The 24,985-nt window shown below is 52.5% G+C and overlaps 1 protein-coding gene across 1 annotated transcript; it reads left to right on the top strand.

Moving 5' to 3' along the window:
• The first annotated feature begins 1,730 nt into the window (after positions 1-1,730).
• Positions 1,731-23,321, top strand: Tmprss3 (transmembrane serine protease 3). The gene is made up of 12 exons (XM_006997722.3): positions 1,731-1,947; positions 4,950-5,060; positions 5,943-6,059; positions 6,433-6,556; positions 9,702-9,827; positions 10,508-10,551; positions 10,868-11,033; positions 11,791-11,960; positions 14,299-14,394; positions 16,375-16,517; positions 17,149-17,301; positions 21,251-23,321. Exons 1-12 carry the CDS (start codon positions 1,854-1,856, stop codon positions 21,266-21,268), a joined length of 1,362 nt encoding a protein of 453 aa, XP_006997784.3. The 5' UTR covers positions 1,731-1,853; the 3' UTR covers positions 21,269-23,321.
• Positions 23,322-24,985: the final 1,664 nt, after the last annotated feature.

The following is a 24,985-nucleotide window of genomic DNA, read 5'->3' as shown; positions in this document are numbered from 1 at the left end:
CCTTCCTCTCTTCTCAGTCTCTCCACCCCCACCTCTCCTCCCCCCCATCCACTCTGCCTCCATTTCTATTCAGGGGAGGGCAGGCCTCCCATGGATATCAGCCAAACATGGTGTATCAAGCTGAATGAATGTTCATAGCAGCTCTATTAGTAATAGCCAGACACTGGACGCAACCTAGATGTCCCTCAAGCGAAAAGCGGATAAAGAAACTGTGGTGCATCTACACAATGGAGTATTACTCAGCTACTAAAAACAATGACATCAAGAAAAATTGCAGGCAGAGGGTTTAGTCCCTGTCTTTTGTCCTCAGGGCAGCCGTAGGACTAAACCCGGGGCTCAGTCACCTGGGTGGACGGCACTGTCCAGCCGAGTGCTGACCTGCCCTTCTGTGGGGCTGTCTGCTTGGCACTGGATGTGGCCCCTTTGGTCATCTTCACGAAAGGAGTGTCCTCGGTCCCTGCATTCTTCTGTGACACTCCTATGAGTCTGGCTCTGTTCATTTGCAAGCTGTTCTCTCCATCTCTGAGGCCATACCACCAGGGCCACCTGATAACCACATCCAGATCGAGTTACACAGGGCGCCGCCGTGGTGATGCCGCCGGCCTCAGAGTCCACAAGGCTGAGTGGCTTGGTGGAAATATTTTCCTCCTGGGCTCCCCTTTGCCAGCTGCTCACCCTCCCGCTCGTTTTTATAATGAAAAAGGAAATTATTACTGCTTCACACGATGGCGGCTCCAGAAATTGTAAGTAAGGGGGGGGGGGCGGGGAGGGGGGAGGGCACCTCCAGGATGCGCTGTGTGTTAAAGGCTCAGCTTTCCCATGTGAGACCTGCCAACCAAGGCCTGCTTGGGTGGGGATACTCCCCCCGGGGCCGGTTTTCCAGAAAGCTTAGCGTTTACTAATATTGGGAGAAACAAGGGTAGTTATTAATGGTGTGTAGCTCCATTTGGAATGTGGACAAAGACAACAGGTAGCCAGGAAGGAGGCAGACAGAGGTTCATCATTGGCGCTCGCTCACCAGCCTTCAGGGGGTCTCTGTGGACCTCAGCCTGGACAGAAGCAGATTCCTAAATATCCTGGTTGTATACTTGGGAGGAATGACCTGGGACTCACCTGAGAGCGCCCTTCATGTCTGCGCTTGCTCACCCTCTCTGGAAAGTCTCTACTTAGGAAACGGAGACCTGTGTGGGTTTGGCCTGAGGCAGAGGCTCCCAGCCACTCCTCACTTGGCTGGGTGGCCTGGGTCCCCAGGGCTTGGATACTTTCCTTTTCAATTAGGTCATGTCTGCACGAGCCAGGAAAGGGCTGTGTTTGTGGGAAGCTACTGCCAGCGTGGCCGTGGCCTTCCTCTCATGCTGCTTGCATTTTGGGACAAACAAATTGAGTCTCAGAATATCTTATGTCTAGGACAGGTAAATCCTATGGCTAGAAAGAAAAAAAATGTTGAAGGGCAGAGGAAGACAGCCTTAGAAATCACTCAGATGCACAGTGGCTTCTGTGTGGTAAAAGGGCTTATCTTTAAAGTGTCACTTGACTGGTTTTAAGATTGGCTGCCATCGTTGTTATTGGAGAGGAATCGAAATTCCGCTCTTTTATCAACTCTAGGTTTTTGTTTTTTTTTAATCAACAATTTCTCCTGTTTACTGTGGTCCAAGGAGAGTTGTGTTCCCAGTAGACAGATGTTTGGGACAAACCCACAGGGTGTGGGCTTCCCAGCTGACTGAAAGGATTTCAAATGGGACAGAGGCACCCCTGGTGCCCACGCTTCCCACAGGGACCAATCCCGCTCACTCCTGGCTAAGCAGGTGGAGGTGGAGCCGGAAGCCAACATCAGAGGCCCTGAGATAGTCACCATGGGGGAAAATGATCCTCCGGCAGCCGAAGCCCCCTTCTCCTTCCGATCGCTCTTTGGCTTGGATGATTTGAAAATAAGTCCTGTGGCACCAGGTAGGTGGGACTTTGTGATGTGGGAACTGGGCAGAAGTAGGGAATGTGGTCAAGTGTCCGTGTGTGTGTGTGTGTGTGTGTGTGTGTGTGTGTGTGTGTGTGTGTGTGTGTGTGTGTGTTGGGAGGGGGGAATCTCCTTGAATATTCTCTCACTCTTTCTTTCTTTCTCTCTCCCGCCTCCCTCTGTCCGTCTTTCTCTTCCCTTTTCCTTCCCTCTTTCCTGTACTGGGGATTGAACCAGGCCATACACATGCTACATAGGCACTCTGTGACTTTGCTGTTTCCCACCTTCCCTGGGTATTTTCACATTAATAGCCGGACGCGTCCCTTTCCTGAGGTCCCTTTCCTGATCTTGCCAACGCAGGAGTTGGAGGGTGCTCAGGAGGAACCCCTTTATGTCAGGCACTGGCTAACTCCCTGGGGGCGGTATTTTTTTTTAGTTTGTTTTGCTTTCTTCTCTTCTTGGAGGTTTTCAGAGACCCAAGCTCCACATTGGCTCCACACTGGTTCATTTTGAAGGAGGTCAAATGCTGGCCGGGAAAACCCTGAGCCCTCCAGGAAGTCCTTAGGAATAGTGGCCGCAGCCGTTCTAGAAAACTCAGGCAAGCTGGTTTCTGACCAAAGGTTAAAGGTCCGGTTAAAAGTGAAAGGTGTAGCCACCAAAAGGACAATTGGTGTCATGAGTCACCTGCCTACTAGGTAAAGCATTTTTCCCTCTGACGAATGTTCCTGTGGGGTCTTTGTGCTGAAGAGCCGTCTGTGGCTTGCTGGTTTGGAGAGTTCCGGCTTAGGAGCAATGGGAATGATGACCCCTGGGGCTGGGGGAGGGTGGGAACTGGGATAGTTCAGGATGTAGCTCTGGACAACCTGCATCCAGGATCCCCTAAGGATTCTTTTTAAGCCATCTGGATTGCTACAGAGTATGAAGGGCAGGGTGGGAGGCACGGGCTCACGAAATTGGAAAAGAACCCTAGGAACCCCATCCCATGCGGGCCACGGCGATGCTGAGGATTTCCTGCTGCCCTTTCGCTGGCTGTTCAGCTTGCTTCCTGTTTGCCAGTTTCTGGACCGGTACCCCCCCCCCGCCCCCCCCCCCCCCACGGGGTGTGTGGAGACAGACATCTGTGTACACCCATGACAACATTTAAGATACCTTCCCAGATGTGACGTCGCTGGGTCAAACACAGCATCTGCTTTTAAGCCGTGTAGAGACATCTCCAATCTCACACAAATGGGAAGCGAACAAAGTCCCGCCCCTGTGCTGTGTGAGAAGCTTGCGGTCCCTGGTCCCTTCGCTGTGAGCACCAGTGGGTGTGGTACCAGCAAAGTCGGTGTGATGTTAGGATGAATTTAGGTCCGTTTTTTTTTTTGTTGGTTCATTTCCAGGGAGGTTGGGAGGTTTTCCTGCTTGTCTGTCCTTTGTGGGCACCGCCCCCTCTCTCTCAAGATGCATTTTACTCACCATCCCAAGTGTCTTTTTTTTTTTTTTTTTCCCAGACAGGGTTTCTCTGTGTAGCTTTGTGACTTTCCTGGAACTCACTTTGTAGACCAGGCTGGCCTCCAACTCACAGAGATCCGCCTGGCTTTGCCTCCCGAGTGCTGGGATTAAAAGCGTGTGCCACCGCCGCCCGACCATCCCAAGTGTGTTAATGTGCTTTTCTATTGTTGTGATAATGTCATGACCAAAAGCAACTTGGGGAGGGAAGGTTTATGCAAGCTTTGCAGCCTGTGGTCCATCATCCAGGGAAGTCAGGGCAGGAACTCAAGGCAGGAACCTGGAGGCAGGAACCGAAGCAGAGGCCATGGAGGGGTGCTGCTTACAGGTTTCTTCAGCCCACTTTCTTATACCATTCAGAACCAACTGCTCCAAGGTAGCATCATCCACAATGATCTAGCCTCTCCATGTCCATCATTAATCAAGAAAACACTCCATAGATATGCCCAAAGGCCAATTCCCTTTTTCCATGACAGCTGAAGAAATCAGAGCCCAGGTAACCCAGTCTTTAGGAGCTTCAAGCCAAGCTATGCCAGCTCTGATCTGGAGGCAGACATGAAATTTACTAAACTGGACAGTGAGTGAGCTACCGGATAGCCCCATTCTGGGGGATATGCTGCCTATATGGCGGCCTCTGCCCATGTGTGGTGCATGGCCTGGAACAAAGGTTGAGCATGACTCTGTGGGGGAAGGTCAGCTCTGGATGATTTGAGAGAGCCCAGTGCCCTCCTGGCTTCAAGCACATGGTGTAAAAAATCTCCTGTCACACCACCCTCTCTGGACACATTCTTGGTACCTGGGATTTCCTTAAACTGTTCACCCGTGGTTGCTGGGACAAAATGCCACAGCTGGGTGGCTCAGTCAACAGAGTTTTCTTATCTCCTTTTGGGGGATGAAAGTCTGAAAGCTTTGGTATCAGTAAGGCCCTGTTCCCACAGATGCACACAGGCCCCGCCAGGCCTCATGCAGATGTAGACCTTTGGCCAACAGCCTTTGGGACTCCTTGAATTGTGGACATGTCACTCTGCCCTTGGCCTTCATCTTCACACGGCTGTCTGTTCCCTTCATCTCTTCTTGCCATCTTTCTTCTGTGCATGTCCGGGTCTGTGTTGAAGTTTCCCCCTTCCTGAGGACACCAGTCATACAAGATGAGTGCCTTCTCTAAGGACCTCATCCTAACTTGTGTTCTCTGTGACCGACCGCCAAGTAAGATCCCATTCTTGGCTGTTGGGAGTTAGGGTGTCAAAGGCTCCTTTGGAGGATACTTTTCAACCCACAACAATGTCTCCTGAGCTGGGACGGAGAGCTGGGCCGTAGCTGGGAGGGTGAGACTGACCCAGACAACGTGGCCATTCATCCAATGCAGTCAGCTAGCTGTCTTTGGGCTGGTACTTGCTCTGCACAGAGGGGACAGGGAACACGCAGCTAAACTTTAAGTTTTATGTCACTCAACATCAATGCTCCCTGGCTCTCCCTCCCGGCACCCCCAAACTCCTCTGGTTCTCAGATGCAGATGCAGTGGCTGCGCAGATCTTGTCCCTGCTGCCTTTGAAGTTTTTTCCGATCATCGTCATCGGGATCATTGCCTTGATACTGGCGCTGGCCATCGGCCTGGGCAGTGAGTACCGTCCATTATTTAGTAGGTGCTCGAATACCTGCTCTGGCATTTAAACTTGCATGAGTCCCCCCACCCCCACCCTGTCTGCACTTGCTGTTGCCTGGCCTTAATTACCGGTGGGTGATGTCCTTTTGGTTTGAGGGCTACGGGTTTTCTCTGCCTGTGTGAATGTCAAGCCAGTGTGGGAGCGGGCGGGCAGGCAGGGGCTGCTGGCTGTGCTCCGGGCTCTGCCACCAGGGTACCTGCACAGTTAGAATTACTCAAAGGTAGCTGATGAAACAGGACTCTGGGATGGGAAGGGGGAGGCTGGGGTGGAGCAGACAAAGAACTCCATTCAAGCCATACCACGCACCCTGGCTATTTTTATAGGGAGGTATGTGGGGCTTTTGAGAAAGTGGGTCACGGGGAGGAAGGGGCTCTCTTAGAGCATATAGTTTCTCATTCTCCCCTTCAAGTAACTGCAGCACAGGGCGGCACAATGTGCCTCCTGCTCAGCCATGTGCTCCACAGTTCATTGGCTTCAGGCCCAGAGTAAAAGGAAGCAAGGTGTTTGAAAGGTCTCAGTTGGGGCTCTTGCTGGGCTTGCTTGGTGTGTTGGCCACCGCCATGCCTTTTTGCTCTTGACTTTGAACCCCTAGAGTCCGAATTCACCCTGATTTGTGCTTCCCGGAAGTAGTGCGGCTGTGGGTGCAGCAGTCCTGCCCCTTGGAGTTCAGGACAGAAACGGGCCTGAAGGAAACAGGCTGCTGCCAGGGATGCAGTTTCAATGCAGGTTTCATTATTGATGGGCAAGTTCAAGGCCGTGCAGCAGGTGCCCAGCTGTTAGTGCCGCACCCGGAAGGGGCTGCTTGCTCGAATTCGCACTTTCCTCCCTTTGCCCAGTCCACTTCGACTGCTCTGGGAAGTACAGGTGCCATTCATCTTTCAAGTGCATCGAACTGACCGCTCGGTGCGACGGGGTCTCGGACTGCAAGGACGGGGAGGATGAGTACCGATGTGGTGAGTCGCACCCATTCCCCGAAGGAAGCAACAGAGAGTGAACACAACCCAGCACTTGCCCTTCCGTCTGTGAGATGGATCCAGGGCGTAGCCATTGCCGCGCCCTGCCCTCAGCTGGGATGTGTCTAGCGAGGTTCTGGGAGGACCTTGTGTGTGCTTACATTCACTTGGGGGGACTAGACAGGCTCTGAGTTGGGGAGGTCTCAGGGTGCAGGCCACGGGGACTGCAGCATCTTGTGGGGGAGGGGCTGTGGGTGGGAGTGGGCCAGGTTGGAAGAGGGGCTGCTGCGTGGCGGGACTGGGGCTGCAGTCAGGCTCTGCCCGGCCTCAGCCTGCACGGGTCCTCACCGCCCTTCTCCCCACGCCTGGCCAGTGCGGGTGAGTGGCCAGAGAGCAGCGCTTCAGGTGTTCGCGGCCGCCGCCTGGAGGACCGTGTGCTCCGATGACTGGAAAACCCACCATGCCAAGGTTGCCTGTGGCCAGCTGGGGTTTCCCAGGTGAGTCAGGGCCAAACAGCAAGGGTGACAGATTGCTCCTGGACAGCCAAGAGCTCTCTAGATGCGTTCACACGTCACACCTCATTCTTAGGACAACCTCGTAGCACTTGGACCTGTCTTCCTTCACAGAGAGCAAGACAAGGCCCGAGCAGCCAAGTGACTCCAAGTCACAGAACATTGTGTGTAAAGAGAGTTCTCAGGACTAGGCCAGGACTTCAGTTAGGTGCAAAAGCAATTTAGATCCTTGGGGCAGGGGCTCAGTTGGTAGAGCACTGACCTAGCATGCACAAAGCCATGGGTTCTGTTCCAGCACTGTAACAACCCGGCCTGGTGGCACACATGTAATCCCTGCACTGTTGGGGCAGAGGAGGGGACAATGTGTGTTCTAGGCTAGCCTGGGCTACAAGGAGAGTTTGGGACCAGCTTGAGCTGAATAGTGGGTTCCTGTCCAACAACAAAAACAAACCAACCAATCAACCAACTAGCCAACCAACCAATCAAACAAACAAACAAAAGACAGCCAAACAAAACATGCAAACCATAAACAATAACAACAACAACAACCCCCCCCCCCCAAAAAAAAGTAACAGAAAGCAAATAGTTTGTAAGCCCAGAACTTCTGAGTGGAAAATAAATACTCTAGCTAGGTGCTTTGCAGCTTAAAAAAAGTAGATGTTGGGACACTGTTGCACATGGTCATGATGATCACATCCATGTCTGCACACACATCCTCAAGAGCCCCAGAGGATGGATGCAGTTATTCAAAACCACTCTTAGCCTTAGGAGACCATCTAAGACGGTGTCTTTCCATCTTCAGGGTTGGGAGTCGGCTGCTGGCTTTCCACACTGCAGCAGCATGCCTTTCCTAACTGAGGGCTCGCTCCCTTTCACGGCCGTCCCTCCTGACCCCTGCCTTGTTTCCCAGGGTGCCGTTACCTTTTGGCTTCTCAATACTGTAGGTCCTGGTTTACCACAGACAGGTTCCTAGGTTCCCACACTCATCTTAGGAACTGAGCAAGCTCAGTGGTGGCATTCTCAGAAGTACATCCTAGCCTGTAACCAAGGAAGCAAGGTCCTCAAAGCTACATGGTTACCATCTGTGGAGGATCTAAGCCAGTGTGATCCTAGATGCCCCAATGCTGAGGTCCCCCAGGCCTGCCTCCTCTGCATGCCATGCCTGCCTGGGTTCCGAAATAAGCTGCAAGTAAAATTCATTGATGGCTGCAAGAGTCACTCAGAGACAATGTTGAGAATTATGTAGCTTTACTCCTTAGAGAAGAGGACATTCAAACAGCATAAAACACACTCATACACGCACACACACACACACACACACACACACACACCTAAACAGCCCCGGTTTCCCCATCAGGTATCTCTGTTTCCTGTCAGTCTCTTTCTCATTCCTCCTCTTCTCTTCCGGAATATTCTCCCCTTCCAAATCCCTGCCCTTGGCCATACTGTCCAGACACACTCTGCTCAAGTCCTCCGTGCACCTTGCAGACCCTGGATAGGAACTTCAGGTCTCCGGGCACGTGGGAGTCACCTGATAGGGTGGGCAGCTCCTGGTTCTAAAGCCCATCCTAGCCTCCATTCCTCTCCTCTGAGAGGATGGTAGGGACTCAGCTTGTCCCTGTGCCACTTTCTCCGGCACCATGAAAACATCACCACCACCACCCCCACTGCCCCAGTCTCTCTGACTTCCTTCCGTGTTCTCGTCTATCCTTTCCTCCTCTCCCTTTAGAAGTTCCCCTCCTCTGCCACATCTGTCTCTTATCTCAGGAACAGCAGCAAATAAGTGAGCAAACAAACAAACAAACAAACAAACAAAAAAACAAATCAAAAACCAAACCAGACAGTCCAGATAGTTGGCTCAAGTCTTGGTGCAGATGGAGGCCAGTCTCGTGAGACTTGCCTAGTCTCCTCCCTTAGAATGGACAATGCCAGCGCCCACCTTGAAAGGCTGAGGGAGCTCAGTGGTCACTAGAGTGTTCATGGCCGTGGTCGGGGTGGCTGCTACTCCGAGGTGATCTGTGGGTTCCACTTGTGACACATAGGCTCCTTCTGCATTTCGTGAGCTCATCAACCTGCCCGTCTTCCCCATGACCTGACATCCTAGCAAGAGCCGGCTCCTTCACATCAAGGCAGCCTACTGCAACCTCCCCTGGGAGGAAATGCCTGGAAAACGTCCTGGTGGTGTTTTCTTCAAACCCATGCTTGGCTGAACACTGCACTCTACTTACATGAGTCTCTGTGACACTTAACAGCAATTGGATGGCATCCTGTGGGACAGACTGCTGCCACCTGTAGTACACTTTGTTCCCCACCTTCTTTGAAGACTCCTTAAATAATTCTCCTTCTCCTTCTCCTTCTTCTCTTCTTCCCTTCTTCTTCTCTTCTTCCCTTCTTCTTCTCTTCTTCCCTTCTTCTTCTCTTCTCCTTCTCCTTCTCCTTCTCCTTCTCCTTCTCCTTCTCCTTCTCCTTCTCCTTCTCCTTCTTCTCCTCCTCCTCCTCCTCCTCCTCCTCTCCCTCCTCCTCCTCCTCCTCCTCCTCCTCCTCCTCCTCCTCCTCCTTCTTCTTCTTCTATTGCTGGGTATGTGCTGACATACTCTACCCTCTTCTGGTCTCTTTAATTCCATCTTCTGCACCACAAATGTATATACCCGTCTCCTGACTGAGCCCATTTACTTGACCCCAGGGTCCTGGAGTCACTGCTTTCTTTCCATGAGTGCTGGGCAAAGTGGGTCAGGCTCTCATACTCCCTGAACTCCTGGCCCTCCGGAGTTAGATGTCTAGCTGCCTCCCCTGAGGCTTGGCTCCAGCAAAGCCAAGTGCATCAGAGTAGGGTGGGTGGGGACTACCTAACTGTGGCAGGAAGTGGTCTTTCTTTGTGGCTGGAGCAGGGTGGGTGGGCAGGCCAGGCTGTGGACTGGGGGACAGCAAGCAGGTCGCCAGGCCACACCCAGCCTGGAATGCCTGGCTAAGGTGTATGCATTTCATCAGCAAGATAAAGCCTTTGATGGTTTGGGGAGGACCCAAGGAGGTCCCCAAAGTGGGATGCCTGTAACCTGGTGAGTGTGTCTTGGGTGACGGATATTTCAGAGTCTCCATAACTGTTGGGTCTGGGTTTCTGATGTGCCTGCAGCTATGTGAGCTCAGACCACCTCAGAGTGGACGCACTGGAGGAGCAGTTCCAGAGCGACTTTGTGTCCATCAATCACCTCTTGCCAGATGACAAGGTGACCACGCTGCACCACTCCGTGTACGTGAGGTAGGTCGCTCGATAGGTGGCTACTGCTGTCTGCGTAGGTGCTGAGTCACAAGGCTGGGTTTGTGAAGCCGTGGTGCACTCTGGGAGGGGGAAGAATGTCACCTCCACGAGCAAGGGCGGAGCTCACTGCTGTGGTTAGAACGGTGGTGTCTAAGCTAGGATGCAGGGGTGAAGCCCCAACCCTGGAGAGTAGGGTTCTGTCAAGGGAAGGAAGGAAGTACAGTAGAAGAGCAACAGTGATGCCCAGTGATGGACAGGGATGTCTTCAGGCCAGTGCTGGGCCTGCCTCATAGCAGGGAAGTGTGTATGTGTGTGTGTGTGTGTGTGTGTGTGTGTGTGTGTGTGTGTGTGTGTAAGCAAACAAGCAGGGAAGGGAAGAGAAAGCTAGACAGCATCTTTTACAAAGTGCTTTCACATTCACCAGTTACTCACACCCCACCCCCAACCCCCACCCCTGAAACTCTGATAAGGAAGAACCAGGTTCCCTTAGCAACAGTCAGATGCCCAGATCGGAGACATCTCCCTATCGGGGCCCAGGCTGAAGCAGGGAGAAAAGACCACAGGTGCACTGCAGCCAGGTTTTCCTCCGGACACCCAGGCCCCCAGGTCCAACGTGTGTGAGCCCCGTTCTGTGAACAGCAGCTTGTTGGCCTGTCCATGAACTGTTCTTTCCACTGTAGGGAGGGCTGTGCCTCGGGCTATGTGGTCACCTTGAAGTGCTCGGGTAAGTGTCTAAATACGTAGGGAGCCACATGGAAGCCTGCCCTTGTGGAGTCAGGTTCTCCCTTTGGGGACAGCTCAAGACCACGTCTCCTACATGCCAGTGTGGGGCTAGGTGCCAGGAGGTCACTGATGGGCAGGGTGAGCGTGCCTGCTCTCTGAAACAGTCCTCCCACAAACCCCACACATCTCAGTCTTTTGTGTGCCCGACCCCATGTGTGCCCGACCCTCTCCTGCTGGGTGGGGGACAGGGACATTGCCAGGTAGGAGATTTAGGGTGATGACAGCATTACCCATAAACCCCTGTTCTCCCTCTGTAGCCTGTGGCCTGAGAACTGGCTACAGCCCCCGCATTGTGGGTGGAAACATGTCTTCGCTCGCCCAGTGGCCCTGGCAAGTCAGTCTCCAGTTCCAGGGGTACCACCTATGCGGGGGCTCTGTCATCACCCCTCTGTGGATCGTCACGGCTGCGCACTGTGTCTACGAGTGAGTGCCTGGGCCCGCTACTGTGGAGTCTGTTCTTCCCAGAGCCTTACCTAGTCCTGGGTCAGATGGAGACGGGGTGATCTGGGGGTGAGGGCAGGTTAGGAAGGCAGGAAGCCAGTCACCCTAAAGCTACATGTAGTGTAAATGCCTGCCTTTCTTAAAGTGAACCTGTCTCTGTGTCTGGGAATGACATGAGCCGGGCTGGCACAGAGAGGGCAGAAAAAGGAGGAAGATTAGGGAGGAAAGAGACCTTGAAATGAGGTCCCAGGCCTTCCTGTAGCTCACTACTGTCATCATGTTATGGCACAGCAGGGTCCCATGGGGTGGGAGTGCAGGGCACCCAGAGAACACTGAGCCTCCATCAAGCTGGGTCTACCAGGAGTTTAGATGGCAAGGAAGCCACAGAAAGCATCTCAAACCCAGTGGTGGATTCTCTTTCTGTCTCCTGTTTCGGTTTCTGTCTAGTGGAGAACCCCCCCCCCCCCACAGCCTCTGCAGGGAGCAAAGCTGAGCCCGACCCTCAAACGCCTATCTCTCGGGTGGTGTGGAGAGAATGGCTTGTCTGGGATGTACATGGGGCGTGCTCTGTGTTCCTGCAGGACTTGGGACTGTGGTCAGTGTGGGGCACAGATGTGCGGGACCTTGGTGTCTCCCACCTGGTGACATCTCTCACTCTCTCTCTCTGGGCTCTTGGGACACTAGAACTCAGCATGGCTGGCTCTGTCCTGAGCCCCACCTGTCTGTCCTTGCATTTCAGCCTGTACCACCCCAAGTCCTGGACTGTCCAGGTGGGTCTTGTGTCCCTGGTGGACAGTCCTGTGCCCTCCCATCTGGTGGAGAAAATCATCTACCACAGCAAGTACAAGCCAAAGCGGCTGGGCAACGACATCGCCCTCATGAAGCTGGCTGAGCCGCTCACCTTTGACGGTATGTCTAGGCTTCTGCGCCAGACTGTTGCTTTGGACTCGTTTCAAGAGCATTGGTGGTTACTTGTTGAAGCATTGGTCTAATGGCTGCTGCTTTACTGTCCTTGCCAGAAAATTCCGATGTCTGATTCAGCTGGGGATTGACACCAGTGCATTATCTTTGCTCGTTGAAGTTGTGTGCATGCACATGCACATGTGTGCACACGTATGTGCATGCACATGGATGCCAGAGGCCAACACCAACAACCTTGGGGGTTGTTCCTCAGGGATTTTTCACCTTGATTTTTTTTTGGGGGAGCAGGGTCTCTCACTGGTCTAGAGTTACCTAATAGGCTGCCTGGCCAATAAGTCCCAGGAATCCTTCTGTCTCTGTCTCCCCAGCATGGGTAACAGGCTCAGGGCCATTACATCTGGCTTTTTACACGGGTTTCACAGACCAAACTCAGGTCTTCATGGCTATGTGGCAAGTACTTTGTTAACTGAGCCACCTTGCCAGCCCAAGTGATATGTGTCTTCAATCTGAGCATGTTAGGAGACTGAGCCCTCTCCTAAGACTTCAGTCCTCTTACCTTCTTTAGATCCGGTTTGTTGCTCTCGACTGTGGCTCTGGCCTTAATTTCATCTCACAGCCTTCCTGGTTCTTCCCTGGTCTCTCGGTCTGATCTGGTACCGGCTGCATGTAAGAGCTTCTCTAGGCCAGGCCACCTGGTGCCTCTAGGTGGTGGGAGAGAGTCACCTGCCTTTAGGGACCCAGAGCAGACAGCACGTTCCTGTCCTGGTGTTTGCTACATGGAGCCTCTTGAAGGGCATCTCCAGTGCAAAGAGCAGGGGCCCAGCCTGGGGCAGCTTGAGGGCTTGGCAGGAGCCTCCCTCTTCCTCAGCATCTGGAAGTTTCCAGGCCTCTTCAGCTCCCTGGGCGTTCTTAGAACCGATCTCTCCCCTTCTTTCCAATTCTGCCACCTCCAGTGACAGAGGCTGTGAGTTCCAAGCACAGCCCTCTGGCTGTTATAGAAACCCCCACAGAGTCAGACCTGCTAGACCTCTCTGGCATTCTTCTGTGAGTGGTACAGGACAAAGGAAACATTGGCTCCTTCCTGACCTTCTGAGGATAAGCACAGTGGAGGGCAGGCAGGGCTATTTCCAAGGTGGACTCTTCTTCTCTGCAATGTGTGATTTCTAGCACAGCAGAGAGAAGAAACTTCTGGCGGGGGGTGGGGGTGGGGGGTGGGAGGTGGGGGGGGTTGAGGGCTATTACTTGTTAATTATTTTTGGTGGTATTTGAGTCTAGAAAAAGGAGGTGTCTCTAGCTGTACTTGGCTAGAGAGTTAAATACGTCTCCACCCCTCTCCACCTTTCTATTATCACCACACGGGATGGGGGGCATCTCAAGGACTGCTCACGTGAAAGTCCAGGGCACATGCAGTCACTTGGCTTTGCTAGGCTCTCAGTGGCACAGCCTAGGTACAGGCCAGTCTGCTGTCAGAACAAACACCTGGGGCAGCAGGAACATCCACAGTGTGATGTTCTGTGTATACACTTGAAGTCTGGACCAGGAGTGGCCAGCTCTGTCCCAAGGGCCAAGTGTGACTCAATGCACATTTGAGCAGGTAAAATCTTGTCATAAATCGGGGCTGGAGCGATGGCTCAGAGGTTAAGAGCACTGGCTGCTCCGCTGCTCTTCCACAGGTCCTGAGTTCAATTCCCAGCAACCACATGGCGGCTCACAACCATCTGTAGTGAGATCTGGCGCCCTCTTCTGGCCTGCAGTCATACATGCTGTATACATAATAAATAAATCTTAAATAATAATAATAATAATAATAATAATAATAATAATAATAATAATCGGGGCTGGAGAGATGGCTCAGCGGTTAAGAGCACTGACTGCTCTTCCAGAGGTCCTGAGTTCAATTCCCAGCACCCACATGGTGACTCACACCCATCTGTAATGAGGTCTGGCATCCTCTCCTGTATACATAATAAATAAATAAATCTTAAAAAAAAAAATCTTGTCATAAATCCACCAGCTCCTTTTGTTTACATCTCCTGTGGATCCAGTAACAGTGATGACATGTGATCACATGGCCCACAAGCCTGAACTATTTACTGTCCAGGGTTTTATAGCCAGGGCTTGCTGCTGGCTCTGGACACACACCACAGTCTAGTGCTACACTTGAGTTTTATAGACTCTGGGGAATGAGTAGGTAGGGCCTCTGCTCTGAGCTGGCTGCCTGCCATGACCAAGGCCCAATCCCTCCCTAGAAGATGGGTTCAGAAAGTCAGTTGATTTCTGGGACAGTGGCTTCAGGAACTTCACATCATTATTCCCTTTCTAACAGAGACTATCCAGCCTGTCTGTCTGCCCAACTCTGAAGAGAACTTTCCTGACGGGAAACTGTGCTGGACATCGGGATGGGGGGCCACGGAGGATGGAGGTCAGTGGGCTGAAGCCAGAGGCTGGGAGGGCCCCTCCAATGTTCTGCCATGATGTCTCCTTAGGATACTTGGAGGTCCCAGCTCAGGGTCAGTGCAGACCAGCTGTTCACAACAGCAGTCTGCTGAGTAACCATGGGCCACCGTGGCGTCACTCATCTTTGGACAGTGTGACGTTGTGAGGCTTCTCTAGGGAGAAATGGGCTATGAGGGAGAAGTGTGGGTACTTGTCCATGGAGAGGCCCTCACCCACCCATCCTTCCTGCCTCCTCTCACTCTGCAAATCAAGTGTATGAAGCACACCTAGGTGACCCCCCAAGTTTTATTCAGCATGCAGGGATACAGGGTAAAGAACTGATGTCTGTGAGAGCTGGCAGGGTGTGCTACTTTCTCCTGTGAGCATGGAGTAGAAGGTACTACCCAGGAGCATCCACTGTGCTGATAGTGGCAATACTGTCAGTCACGGTCACATACCTGCCAGGGACATCTGTGTCCCTTGCATCAAGAGTGCAGACATGGTCTCGAGGCTCAAGGTTCCCAGCACTGACTTTCCTTTATGCATTTTCTGGACTCAGGCCAGTCTGCTGTCACTAGAAACTGTAGCAAACTACTGTGGCCTGGATGGCTCAAAAGGCTCAAAAGTGCAGATGCAAGTCTTCTCACAGTTCTAAAGTCTAAGGTCAAGGTGTCCTCAGGCCTGAGGTGGGGTCTGTCCCAGCATCTCCCCAGCATCTGGTGGCTCCAGCCATTCTCAGGTTCCTTGGCTGCCTGATGCGTCTCTCCAGTCCCAATGGCTAGATGGTTGAGTTTTTGTTGTTTGGTTATCCATCCCCCCCCAACCCCCCCCCCCCACGCAAGGTGTGTTCTGGGTATTGAACCAACCACTTTACCAACTGATCCATCTCCTCAGTCCCTTGATCCCTGTCTCCATGGCATCAGTTGTCGGATTTAGAACCTGCCCTACACACAAGATGACCTGGCCTTGAGATCATACTTCAGCAAACCCAGCAGAGTCTGTTCCAAATAGGGTCACTTGTCTTGGTTACAGACAGACAAATAAGAAGGGAGCTATAATTCAACCCATGCAGGAAGTCCCATGTTTCCCTTAGGAGACATATTCATTCAGGGTCTCCCTGCAGCCCAGGCTATCCAGGAACTCACTATGTAGCCCAGGCTAGCCATGAACTTCCTAGAAACCCTCCAGCTTCAGCCCCTCAGACTCTGGGATTCAATGCCAAGCTCGTGTTCATTACCTTCCAGTCATAGCTCAGAAGTCACTAGCCAGCCTCAGGGGTCTCTGGTGCCGGCAGGCTGGTTCCTCAGGTGGCTCTGATGACCCCTTACCTTTGCCTCTACACTTCTGGGCTGGTGGCCTCGGCCGCATCTTCAAGGCCGACGGGCTGATCTGATGCTAAGCCCTGCTCCTCCTCTGACGGTGCCTTCTTTGAGTCCTTGTAGTTGACATGGGTCTACCCACATCATCCAGGCTATCTCATGCCCGTGCCCTCGAATGTCTGCCCGGGAAGTCCCTTGGCTAATGGCCTGGCCACAGGTCCAAGGCCCACACCTATATTTGGAGGGACACATTTCTGCCGACCGCATACAGCCCTGTCCGGATGTGTGTGGCCTCCCGGAGCCCGAGTTTCCCTTTGCTAGTGTGGATTGACTGGGGTGGGTCAAGGGCTTGGCTGGCTGCGGGAAGAAGCATTTGTCTACTGTTTGCCACTTCTCTTCCCCTTTGGGTCTCTTAGGGGTGTAAGTGGTCCTGATGCAGAGGTGAGAACACACAGCCCACTCAGCAGGGACACTCTGGGCCCCATGTGCTCCGTGACAGTCTGCCCTTCCAGCTACAGACCTGGTGTTCGCTCTTGTTGCTCTGTGTCGGGTGGCGTGTCCCTGGCCCCCCCTTTTCCTTCCGTCCCTGTCTCTCTGTTTTCTAAGCCAGACTCCTCACTGCACATTTCTTCATTACTTTGAGGCAGGTGACGCCTCCCCTGTCCTGAACCACGCGGCTGTCCCTTTGATTTCAAACAAGATCTGCAACCACAGGGATGTATACGGCGGCATCATCTCCCCGTCCATGCTCTGTGCAGGCTATCTGAAGGGCGGTGTGGACAGCTGTCAGGTAAAGGACAGCCAGTTACCCTGGGGGCCAGGGCAGCAGGCAAGGGTCCAGTACAGTGACCCAACCCACGGGACAGGCCACTGCCAGCTTCCCTGTGACTGAACAAAAAGCAAATTTACATGGCATAAGGGAGAAATTTGCTTAAGATATCCCTGGCTTTCCTGGTGGCCCGGCCTGTGTTTACCCAGGCTCCCAGTTTTCCAGGGCATGGGGTGTTGCCTTTCCTAATCCTCTCCAGCCCGATTCTGAGTGTGTAGGGGCCCAACTAGAGGCACAAGCAGGTGTGAGCTGATGGATCTGGGCCCCCAAAAGCCAGAGTGGGTGAGACTGCGTACCACCTGTGGGCACAGTGAGTTAGTTCTGTCTCATGCACACCCTTCCTCTTCCAGCTCCAATGGGTCACACAGGCCACCGTTGACCTTCCTGGTTTAGTGTTTGGAATCTGGAGGGAGACACTGCTAGAGGGAACCCTTCCCATACAGGCCAGGGGCCACCTCTTGAGCACAGCAGAGTCTATCCTACAAGTACACAGGGAGAGTGTGCCCCGTGGTGTCACCCACCCGCCACGTGAAAAGGGAAGTCAATGTCACCAGCCCAGTTCTCTTGACCTTTGCCTCCTTCTGCTCTCCAGGGAGACAGTGGGGGGCCCCTGGTGTGCCAGGAGAGGAGACTGTGGAAGCTGGTGGGTGCAACAAGCTTTGGCATTGGCTGTGCCGAGGTGAACAAGCCTGGAGTCTACACCCGCATCACCTCCTTCCTGGACTGGATTCATGAACAGTTGGAGGTGGGTGGAGTGCCCCAGCGGACGTGAATGTGACTCTGCAGCTCACATGTCCCCTGCACCCAGTGTGACCGCGGCTCTGCCCAGGGGAGCCAGGAGAGGATGGAAAGGCTGTTGATTATGCACTGATTTGGCAACTCTGGGTATCGGCCCCAGGGCACAGCTAACCCCTGTGGGTGTGACCCAGGCATGCAGGGGAGGGACAGGAAGAAAGGACCTGCTTGACTCAGCAGGGAAAAAGCTGACCAGTGGGTGAGGTGTCCCCTGGGAGTGGGGGTGATTTTGGGATGCCATATGTGCATGGAGCAGAGGGGGGGGGTTGAGTCTAGATGAGGTAGAGCCAGGTGAGGGGGCCGGCCCCCAATGCCCCTGTGAAGTTGATGCCTTGCTCAGAGTCAGAGTGGTCCAGAGTTCTTAAGCAGGAGGGGTCTGAGTAGCTTTGCTTCAGGGAAGGGGACGCAGGACAGGCCTACAGAGCCTCCTGGTCAGCAGGAAGAAGACAGGGAAACCCTAAGCCACCAGGGAACTGAACTCACTGGGCACCAGGCACAGAACCAGTGTTCTTAGACACAGTCCTTGCTGTAGGGAGAGCCAGATGCCCACGACCCCTCTCCCTCTGAGTGGGAAAGGGCTGGAGGCCAAGCCAGGGACCAAGCACCAGGCGAATATTTACTAACTTTCTCTCGGACTGGCCTCATGTCACCCCCTAGTCCAGTTTCAAAGATATTTTCACGTGACATAATAGGGGTGAAATTTATGTGGCATAGACAAACTTTCAAAAGACAACAGTCCCAGGGCGTTTGACACACTAACGTGTGCGGCCACCACCTCTGTTCAGTTCCAAAAACTTTCCTATCATCCCAGTGGAAAACCATGTCCCTTCCTGCCCTCCAGTCTCCAGCGATCAGCTGTGGGCTTCCAAAACCTTATATATATCGTGTGTGTGTGTGTGTGTGTGTGTGTGTGTGTGTGTGTGTGTGTGTGTGTGTATGTGTGTGTGTATATATGTGTGTGTGTGTGTGTGTGTGTGGTGTTTGATACAGGGTCTTATGAAACCCTGATTGGCCTCTAAAACTCATTGTGTAGCTGAGGATAATCTTCAACTTCTGATTTTCCTGCCTCCACCTCCCAAGTGTTGGGATAACAGGCATGTACCAACATACTTGGTTAATGGGATTCTGGGATTCAAACCTGGGGCCTCATGCATGCTTGGCAGGTACTCCACCACTGAGCTACACCACAAACCTTTAAAAAAAGATTATTTAATTAACTAAAGATCTTATTTTAATTTTTGATGGTGTGTGTGTGTGTGTGTGTGTGTGTGTGTGTGTGTGTGTGTGTGTGTGTACAGTGTCTTCCAAGGTCAGAAGAGGAGGTCAGATTCCCCTGGAACTAGTTACAGGCTGTTGTAAACTGCTCAATGTGGGAGCTGGGAATGAAACCCAAGTCCTCTACAGTATAGAGTAGTACGTGCCCTTAACCTCTGAGCCCCCTCTAAGATCTTTTTAAAGGAGCTCCTGTCATTTGAAGCAACTGACTAAGAAAAGCTACCTTCAATAACTGCCTTAGCACTCCTCAGGCGTTCATTTCTGCTTCTTTTCTTTTTAAAGTTTTATCTTTAGTTTATGTGCATGAGTGTTTTGTCTGCAAGTCTGTCTGTGCACCATGTGTGTGCCTGATGCTTGTGGAGGCATCAGATCTCTTGAGACTGGAGTTACAGACAGCTATGAGCTGCCATGTGGGTGCTGGGAATCAAACCCAGGTCCTCTGCAAAGACAGCCAGTGCTCTTAACCTCTGAGCCATCTCCCCAGCCCTAATTACTATTTCTTCATTATTGGTTTAACTCAAGGTTCCTTCCTTTCTTCCTTCCTTCCTTCCTTCCTTCCTTCCTTCCTTCCTTCCTTCCTTCCTTCCTTCCTTCCTTCCTCCCTCCCTCCCTCCCTCCCTCCCTCCCTCCCTCTCTCTCTTTCTTTCTTTTTTTGCTTTTTTTGTGACAGTTTCTCTGTGTAACCTTGGCTGTCCTGGAACCTGCTCTGTAGACCAGGCTGTCCTTGAACTCACAGAGATCTGCCAGCCTCTGCCTCTCAAGTGCTGGGACTAAAGGCGTGCACCACCACTGCCCAGCTTTCTTTTTCTTCTTTAGCACTGAGGACTGAATGCAAGGTCTTGTGTGTGCTAGGTGGGGTTCCACCACTGAGCTGCACCTCAGCCCTCGGCTTCTTCATTTGAATTTCAGCCTTAAATGAGGCAGGGCACTGAACAGGGTTCCTGTGTTGGGGTGGGGTAGGGGTGGAGCAGTGGCCGGTGACGCCTGGGCTTGTTCGGGTCTTAGCATCACTAATCATTTCTGCAGCCTTGCTTCTACCTACTGTGCATGATGGAGCCCATTAGGGCTGGCCCAATGGAGGCCTGGCTTGCTGGTCACAGGCCGGCAGGAAGCCGCCTGTGGGAGCAGTCTGCGGGTACCACAGTACAGCATTTAGCCAACACTTGTCTTCCCTTTGCTAGATATGGAAATGGGCATCTGAGCAGGTGATTTCCTTGTGCAGAGGCCACTGACACTGTGGGATGAGACTAGGATGCAGACAGACCACGTGCACACGGGAGGTGTAGCAAGCCATCGAGGAACTTCAGAAAGCAAGTGTGGCCGGGCAGCGGTGGGGCACGTCTTTAATCCCAGCACTCGGGAGGCAGAGCCAGGTGGATCTCTATGAGTTCGAGGCCAGCCTGGGCTAGAGAGTAAGATCTAGGACAGGCACCAAAACTACACAAAGAAACCCTGTCTCACCCCCCCTGGCTCCCCCCAAATGTAAGCAAGTGTGCCTTCATGTGGGTGCTCTTGGGACACAGCTCCCACGTGACTGAGCCTCTTCTGAAAGTCTAAACCACCAGAGGTTACAAAGCAAAGGAGCAGCTCCCCTGGCGCTTCACACTGTTGAGGAATATGGGGCAGCCAGGGAGGGGCTCAGGCTGGGAAGTCATGACGGGGGCGGGGTCCTAGACAGTAGGCTCTCTACCTTGTGATGGGTCTTAGAATCTTCCTCATGATAGATGGGGATCTTGGACAAGTGAGGGCTCCCAAGTCAGTAAGGACACATATGAAGAGTACAGCCAAACCCAGACCAGGACCTCAGCATGACTGCCCAGAGAGATAAACAGATACCAAACCTGGGCTCGACAAAGCCTTCCTTGACTGCTTGTTAAAACTGAAGACCCTCGGTTCCCTCTTCCTGCCAATCCCACTGGGGATTTGGGGCAGGGACCAGGTGATCTTCATGTTTTGAATACCATTTTAGGAAGGCTGGCGTACCGAGACTCCCCGGCCCTCAGGAAAAGGCCTGGCAGTTTCTGGAATTGTCTGTTCTCTAAGGGGTTTTGCCACAGTGGCTGACTAGGCTTTCTGAGGGTCTCTTCAGGGCGTCTCAGCCATCAGCTGTCCTGACCACTGAGGACCTGCAGGAGATGTCACCTGCCACACACACCTGCTTCCAAATAGCACAGGGAAGAGCCGGAAGGCCCCTCCCTTCTGTAGGAGGAATCCCAGGTTTGACTTGTCTCACTGGAGGCCCTTCCAAGAGTCCCTTCACCTGGCCGCACTGTCCTACCTGTCAGCCCCAGAGATCCCCATCCTATCGTCTCCATTCTGCTCCTCACATTTCCCTATCCAGTTAGGGCTTAAAATTGTTCTGGCTCATATTAGGCCTCAGGGATATGCAGCTGAGACCCAGCGCCTTCACATAGCAGTCTGGGGACAATCTTAGGCAGAGATGAAAAGTGCAGAGGCCTTTCTGGGTGGGAGCCCTCCAGAGCTGGCAGCCTCCTCCTTCAGAGACCCAGATCTCCACAGTGACCATTGGTAACATTTAATGGGAAATCTAGGTGCCCATGGAGTCACAGTGTCCAAGACATGGCTTGCAGGGGGAAAATGATGACCTCTGTTTTTACTTTTAGAGAGACCTGAAGACTTGAAGAATGAGGAACAAAGCCAGAGCCTGAGCTCCTGAGGGTGGACGCAGCCCAAGCCTTCCCTGGACTCCTGTGTGGGCATGGTGGACGCGAGTACCGGCATTTAGTGCCCTGCCCATTGCACTGAGGCGGAGCCAGCAGGAAGAGCACCCTCGCTACCATTGATACCCAGAGCTGTCTGCTGCTAAAGCCTCTGGCCAGTGGGGTGTGGGGATGGAATGACCTCGGAGCTTTCTGTGCTTCTCAAGGACAAAAGCACCCCCACTCAGGCACCTTTCCCGGCCACCCCCCTAGATTTCCCCTGAGAGCCGCTGCCAACACAGGCAACCTCTTGTGCAAAACCACTGACGCCAGTTGGTGCAGACCCGAGGCGGGAACTGCTGGTGTGGATTGTTACAGATGTAGTCACCTCTTCCTTCTGTCCCCGAGCTCCAGTTCTCAAGCCAAACTTCTGCTTCCAACAGCCCACTTCAGGAGTGGGGCAACTTAGCTTGTGAATCAGTCAGTCTAAGGTTTTGCTCCACTATCTTCTCACAGCATTTGGTGCTTGATGAACTGCTAGCTTCTGGAAGGTGCCCCTTCTTCTCTCAGCGTGGCTTGTCCTTGGGCTTACGTGAATGAGTTGTGGCGGCTCGCAGAAACCGCCATCATGGGCTCGCATCGAAAGACCACCCTACACATGTCAGGAGTCTGCATTTTCCTGTTAGAACAGGTTTCTCAGCACATTAGAAGTATCCCATGTTGCATCATGGGACTCACAAGCAGAGTAAGGGACACAGGTCTGGGCAAAGACAAGACCAGAGGACACTAAAAGCAAGCTGAATAGAAGGTCCTATGTCATCGAGGGTTGTCACACCTCCATGCACTCTGCTAATGTACTATAGCTGATGGCATCTGGGCCCCTCCTGCATGGCCCACAATCCTATGGTCCCCATATTATCCAGTGACAGAGGAGGGTTACATGGGAAGCAGCCATTGGTCATTCAAGCTTGTCACAGATTAGGTCTTCAGAATATGAATCAGTTGCTTTGTGGCTGTAACAGAAAACGTGTGTGTGTGTGTGTGTGTGTGTGTGTGTGTGTGTGTGTGTGTGTGTGTGTGTGTAGGGGAGACACCACCAAAACAAACTGCCACATGGCCACTGTGCTTGGACTCATCCCTGTCCAGATCAGAGCCACTACTCAGATCTCTGTGACTAGAATAAGGGTCCCGAGGCCCCCTGTGGGTGCCCGAATCTTCGGCTGACTCTGAGCCCTGTAGCGATGGTCCTTTTCCCTGTGCACACGTCTCTGTGGTGTAGTGTATCTACTAGTCACAGGAAGAGATGGACAATCATAACTCATCATGCAACACGGCAGCTCTAAAACCATATGGCGATCAATACTGAGTGCAAGTGTGGTGTTCTAGGGCCTCTCTCTGCTACGCCCCAGTTACAGACAACACCACACCGTGCTTTGCATTTGGAGGTCTTTATCATCCATGGCAGACCTCAGATGCTGTGGCTTGAACAAACCGGATGCATAGACAGCTCAGCAGTGAAGAGCGCTGGCTGTTCTTGCAGGGGACTGAGGTCTGTTCCCAGCTCACAACTGCCTGTGACTCCAGTTCCAGGGTATCTGACACCCTCTTCTGGACTTCAACCGTCCCAGGCACATATGTGCACACACACATGCAGAGACATACATACACATAAATAAATATAAGATAAATCTTAAAAAAATAGATGTCTTAGTTAGGGATACTATTGCTGGGTGGAACATCATGACCAGGGAGGGTTTATTTCATTCACAGTTCATCATCAAAGGCAGTGAGGGCAGGAACTCAAACAGGTCAGGAACCTGGACGCAGGAGCTGATGCAGAGGACATGAAGGGATGCTGCTTACTGGCTTGTTCCTCATGGCTTGCTCAGCCTGCTTTCTTATAGAACCCAGGACCAAGAGCCCAGGGGTGGCCCCACCCATGATGAGCTGGGCCCACCCCAACCAACCACTAATTAAGAAAATGCCCTACAACCAGATCTTCTGGAGGCATTTTCTCACCCGAGGCTCCATCCTCTCTGATAACTCTGGCTTATGTCAAGTGGACATTAACTAGCCAGGACACTATATAAAGCAGACGCTGCAACCGCGGGGAAGTCAAGCCATGCCCCTCACAGCCTCTCCCATTTCAGGTGGAGAGCAGGCAGGGCAGGCCTACAGTGGCCTCAAAGTTCTTCTCTCTCCTCTTTGCAGCCAAAGGCAGCCACAGGCTTCCCACGCTGCAGCTTCACCCTGCTGTCTGGTGCCTTCTTGCCCGATTCCTAACACTCAGGCTGGGTCCCTGGTGTGGTATGAAACCCTCACCCCCCAACCTCTAAGAGCCGGAAACTCCCTCTGAGCTCTGAAACTGGAGGCTCTCTCCCTTCAGAACCCGGTCCGCGGCCGTAACTATCGTAGTAAGCCTCTTCTGAAGGGTAATTTGTCTCAGCTCCTAACCACAAACTTGGAATATCTTTATATATATACCTATAACAGTTGCAAAGTAAAAGAAGGGCCATAGACTCCACCCAATAAATGAAGTAACTATTAACTGACAAGTGGGTGGGTAGCGTATACGGCGTGGACACACTGGACAGAGGCACGATTTATGTCTGGGGGATAGGGAAAGGCATGAGGTTTCCTCATGCTACTCAGAACAGTGTGTAACTGAAGACTCACTTAGGAGTCAATTTCTGGAATTTCCCATTTAATACCTTTGGACTACATACAGTTGACCTGTTGTAACCGAAACTTTGGAAAGAGAAACCTTAGATAGGCGCTGAGGACATTTTCGTTTCAGGTGGGTTTTGCCAAATTCTCTGTGAAAACACTGCTGGTTTCCATGTGATATAACCAAGCTGTGAAATGAGGAGTTTTCCTAAGTAGCCACCTCACTGGAGACAGCCGGACTGTGAGGCTGGCAGCAGGACATGTCCAGCCTGCTGTGACTTCATGCTTCTCTGACCACTGTTGTTTTGATGCTTACACTCCGGTCTTGGATGGTAAGACAGCACCCAGCTAACCAGCATGGACTGGGCACCTGCTCCAAGCCCTGCACATTCAATGTGCTCACCTCTGTCACTGAACTCCTGCTGTGACAGCTGGGCTGCTCCTTGGGAGCCATTCCTGGCAGTCACCTTTACTTCCTTTCTCTTGGCCCTTTCCAGGCCTCCCTCCCTCCCCAAGCCATCCCCTCCCCAAGCCATCCCTTCCCTAAGCCTGCCCCACCTCAAGGCCTGCTTCATCTCCCTAGTTCCCTGCTAACCTTAGGTCCCTTTCTTTTTGCCTGGCACTCAAAATTCTAAAGAAGAAACCTGCCTAAAGGATCAATATGCTGACTGACAAGTCCCGTTTCTTTAGATTTATGGGATCTAGAACAACATAGCGCTCTTCATATAACTTAAAACACATACCTCCTTTCCATAGTCTTTCATGAGAAACATGAGCATTTCCGTGAGGTTTGGCTCACAGGAAAACACCCTGTCCTTCAGAAGGGAGCGCAGGAACTCCTCTCTGGAACTTGAATTCCATTGCAACCAGGCCAGAAGGAAACAGAGCTGGATGTCAAGACTGCATTCGTGACCCAGCCTTTCTGCTCCTCTCCTCCCTGTAAATAATCAGCTGCACCCCTGGATTCTCCAAGGCAGACCTCTAAGGACAGCTTTATCTACTTACTGTGGTGGTGGTCCTTGAATAAACCTG

Source organism: Peromyscus maniculatus, chromosome 21 (assembly GCF_049852395.1).
Source record: "Peromyscus maniculatus bairdii isolate BWxNUB_F1_BW_parent chromosome 21, HU_Pman_BW_mat_3.1, whole genome shotgun sequence".
Taxonomy (NCBI): domain Eukaryota; kingdom Metazoa; phylum Chordata; class Mammalia; order Rodentia; family Cricetidae; genus Peromyscus; species Peromyscus maniculatus.
This window is presented reverse-complemented; position numbering and strand designations above follow the sequence as displayed.

Coding starts and splice junctions, on each gene's coding strand:
- Tmprss3 (XM_006997722.3), top strand. CDS start 1,854: ATGGGGGAAAATGATCCTCCGGCAGCCGAAGCCCCCTTCTCCTTCCGA. Junction 9,828..10,507: donor CACCACTCCGTGTACGTGAG/GTAGGTCGCTCG, acceptor TTTCCACTGTAG/GGAGGGCTGTGCCTCGGGCT. Junction 11,034..11,790: donor GCTGCGCACTGTGTCTACGA/GTGAGTGCCTGG, acceptor CTTGCATTTCAG/CCTGTACCACCCCAAGTCCT.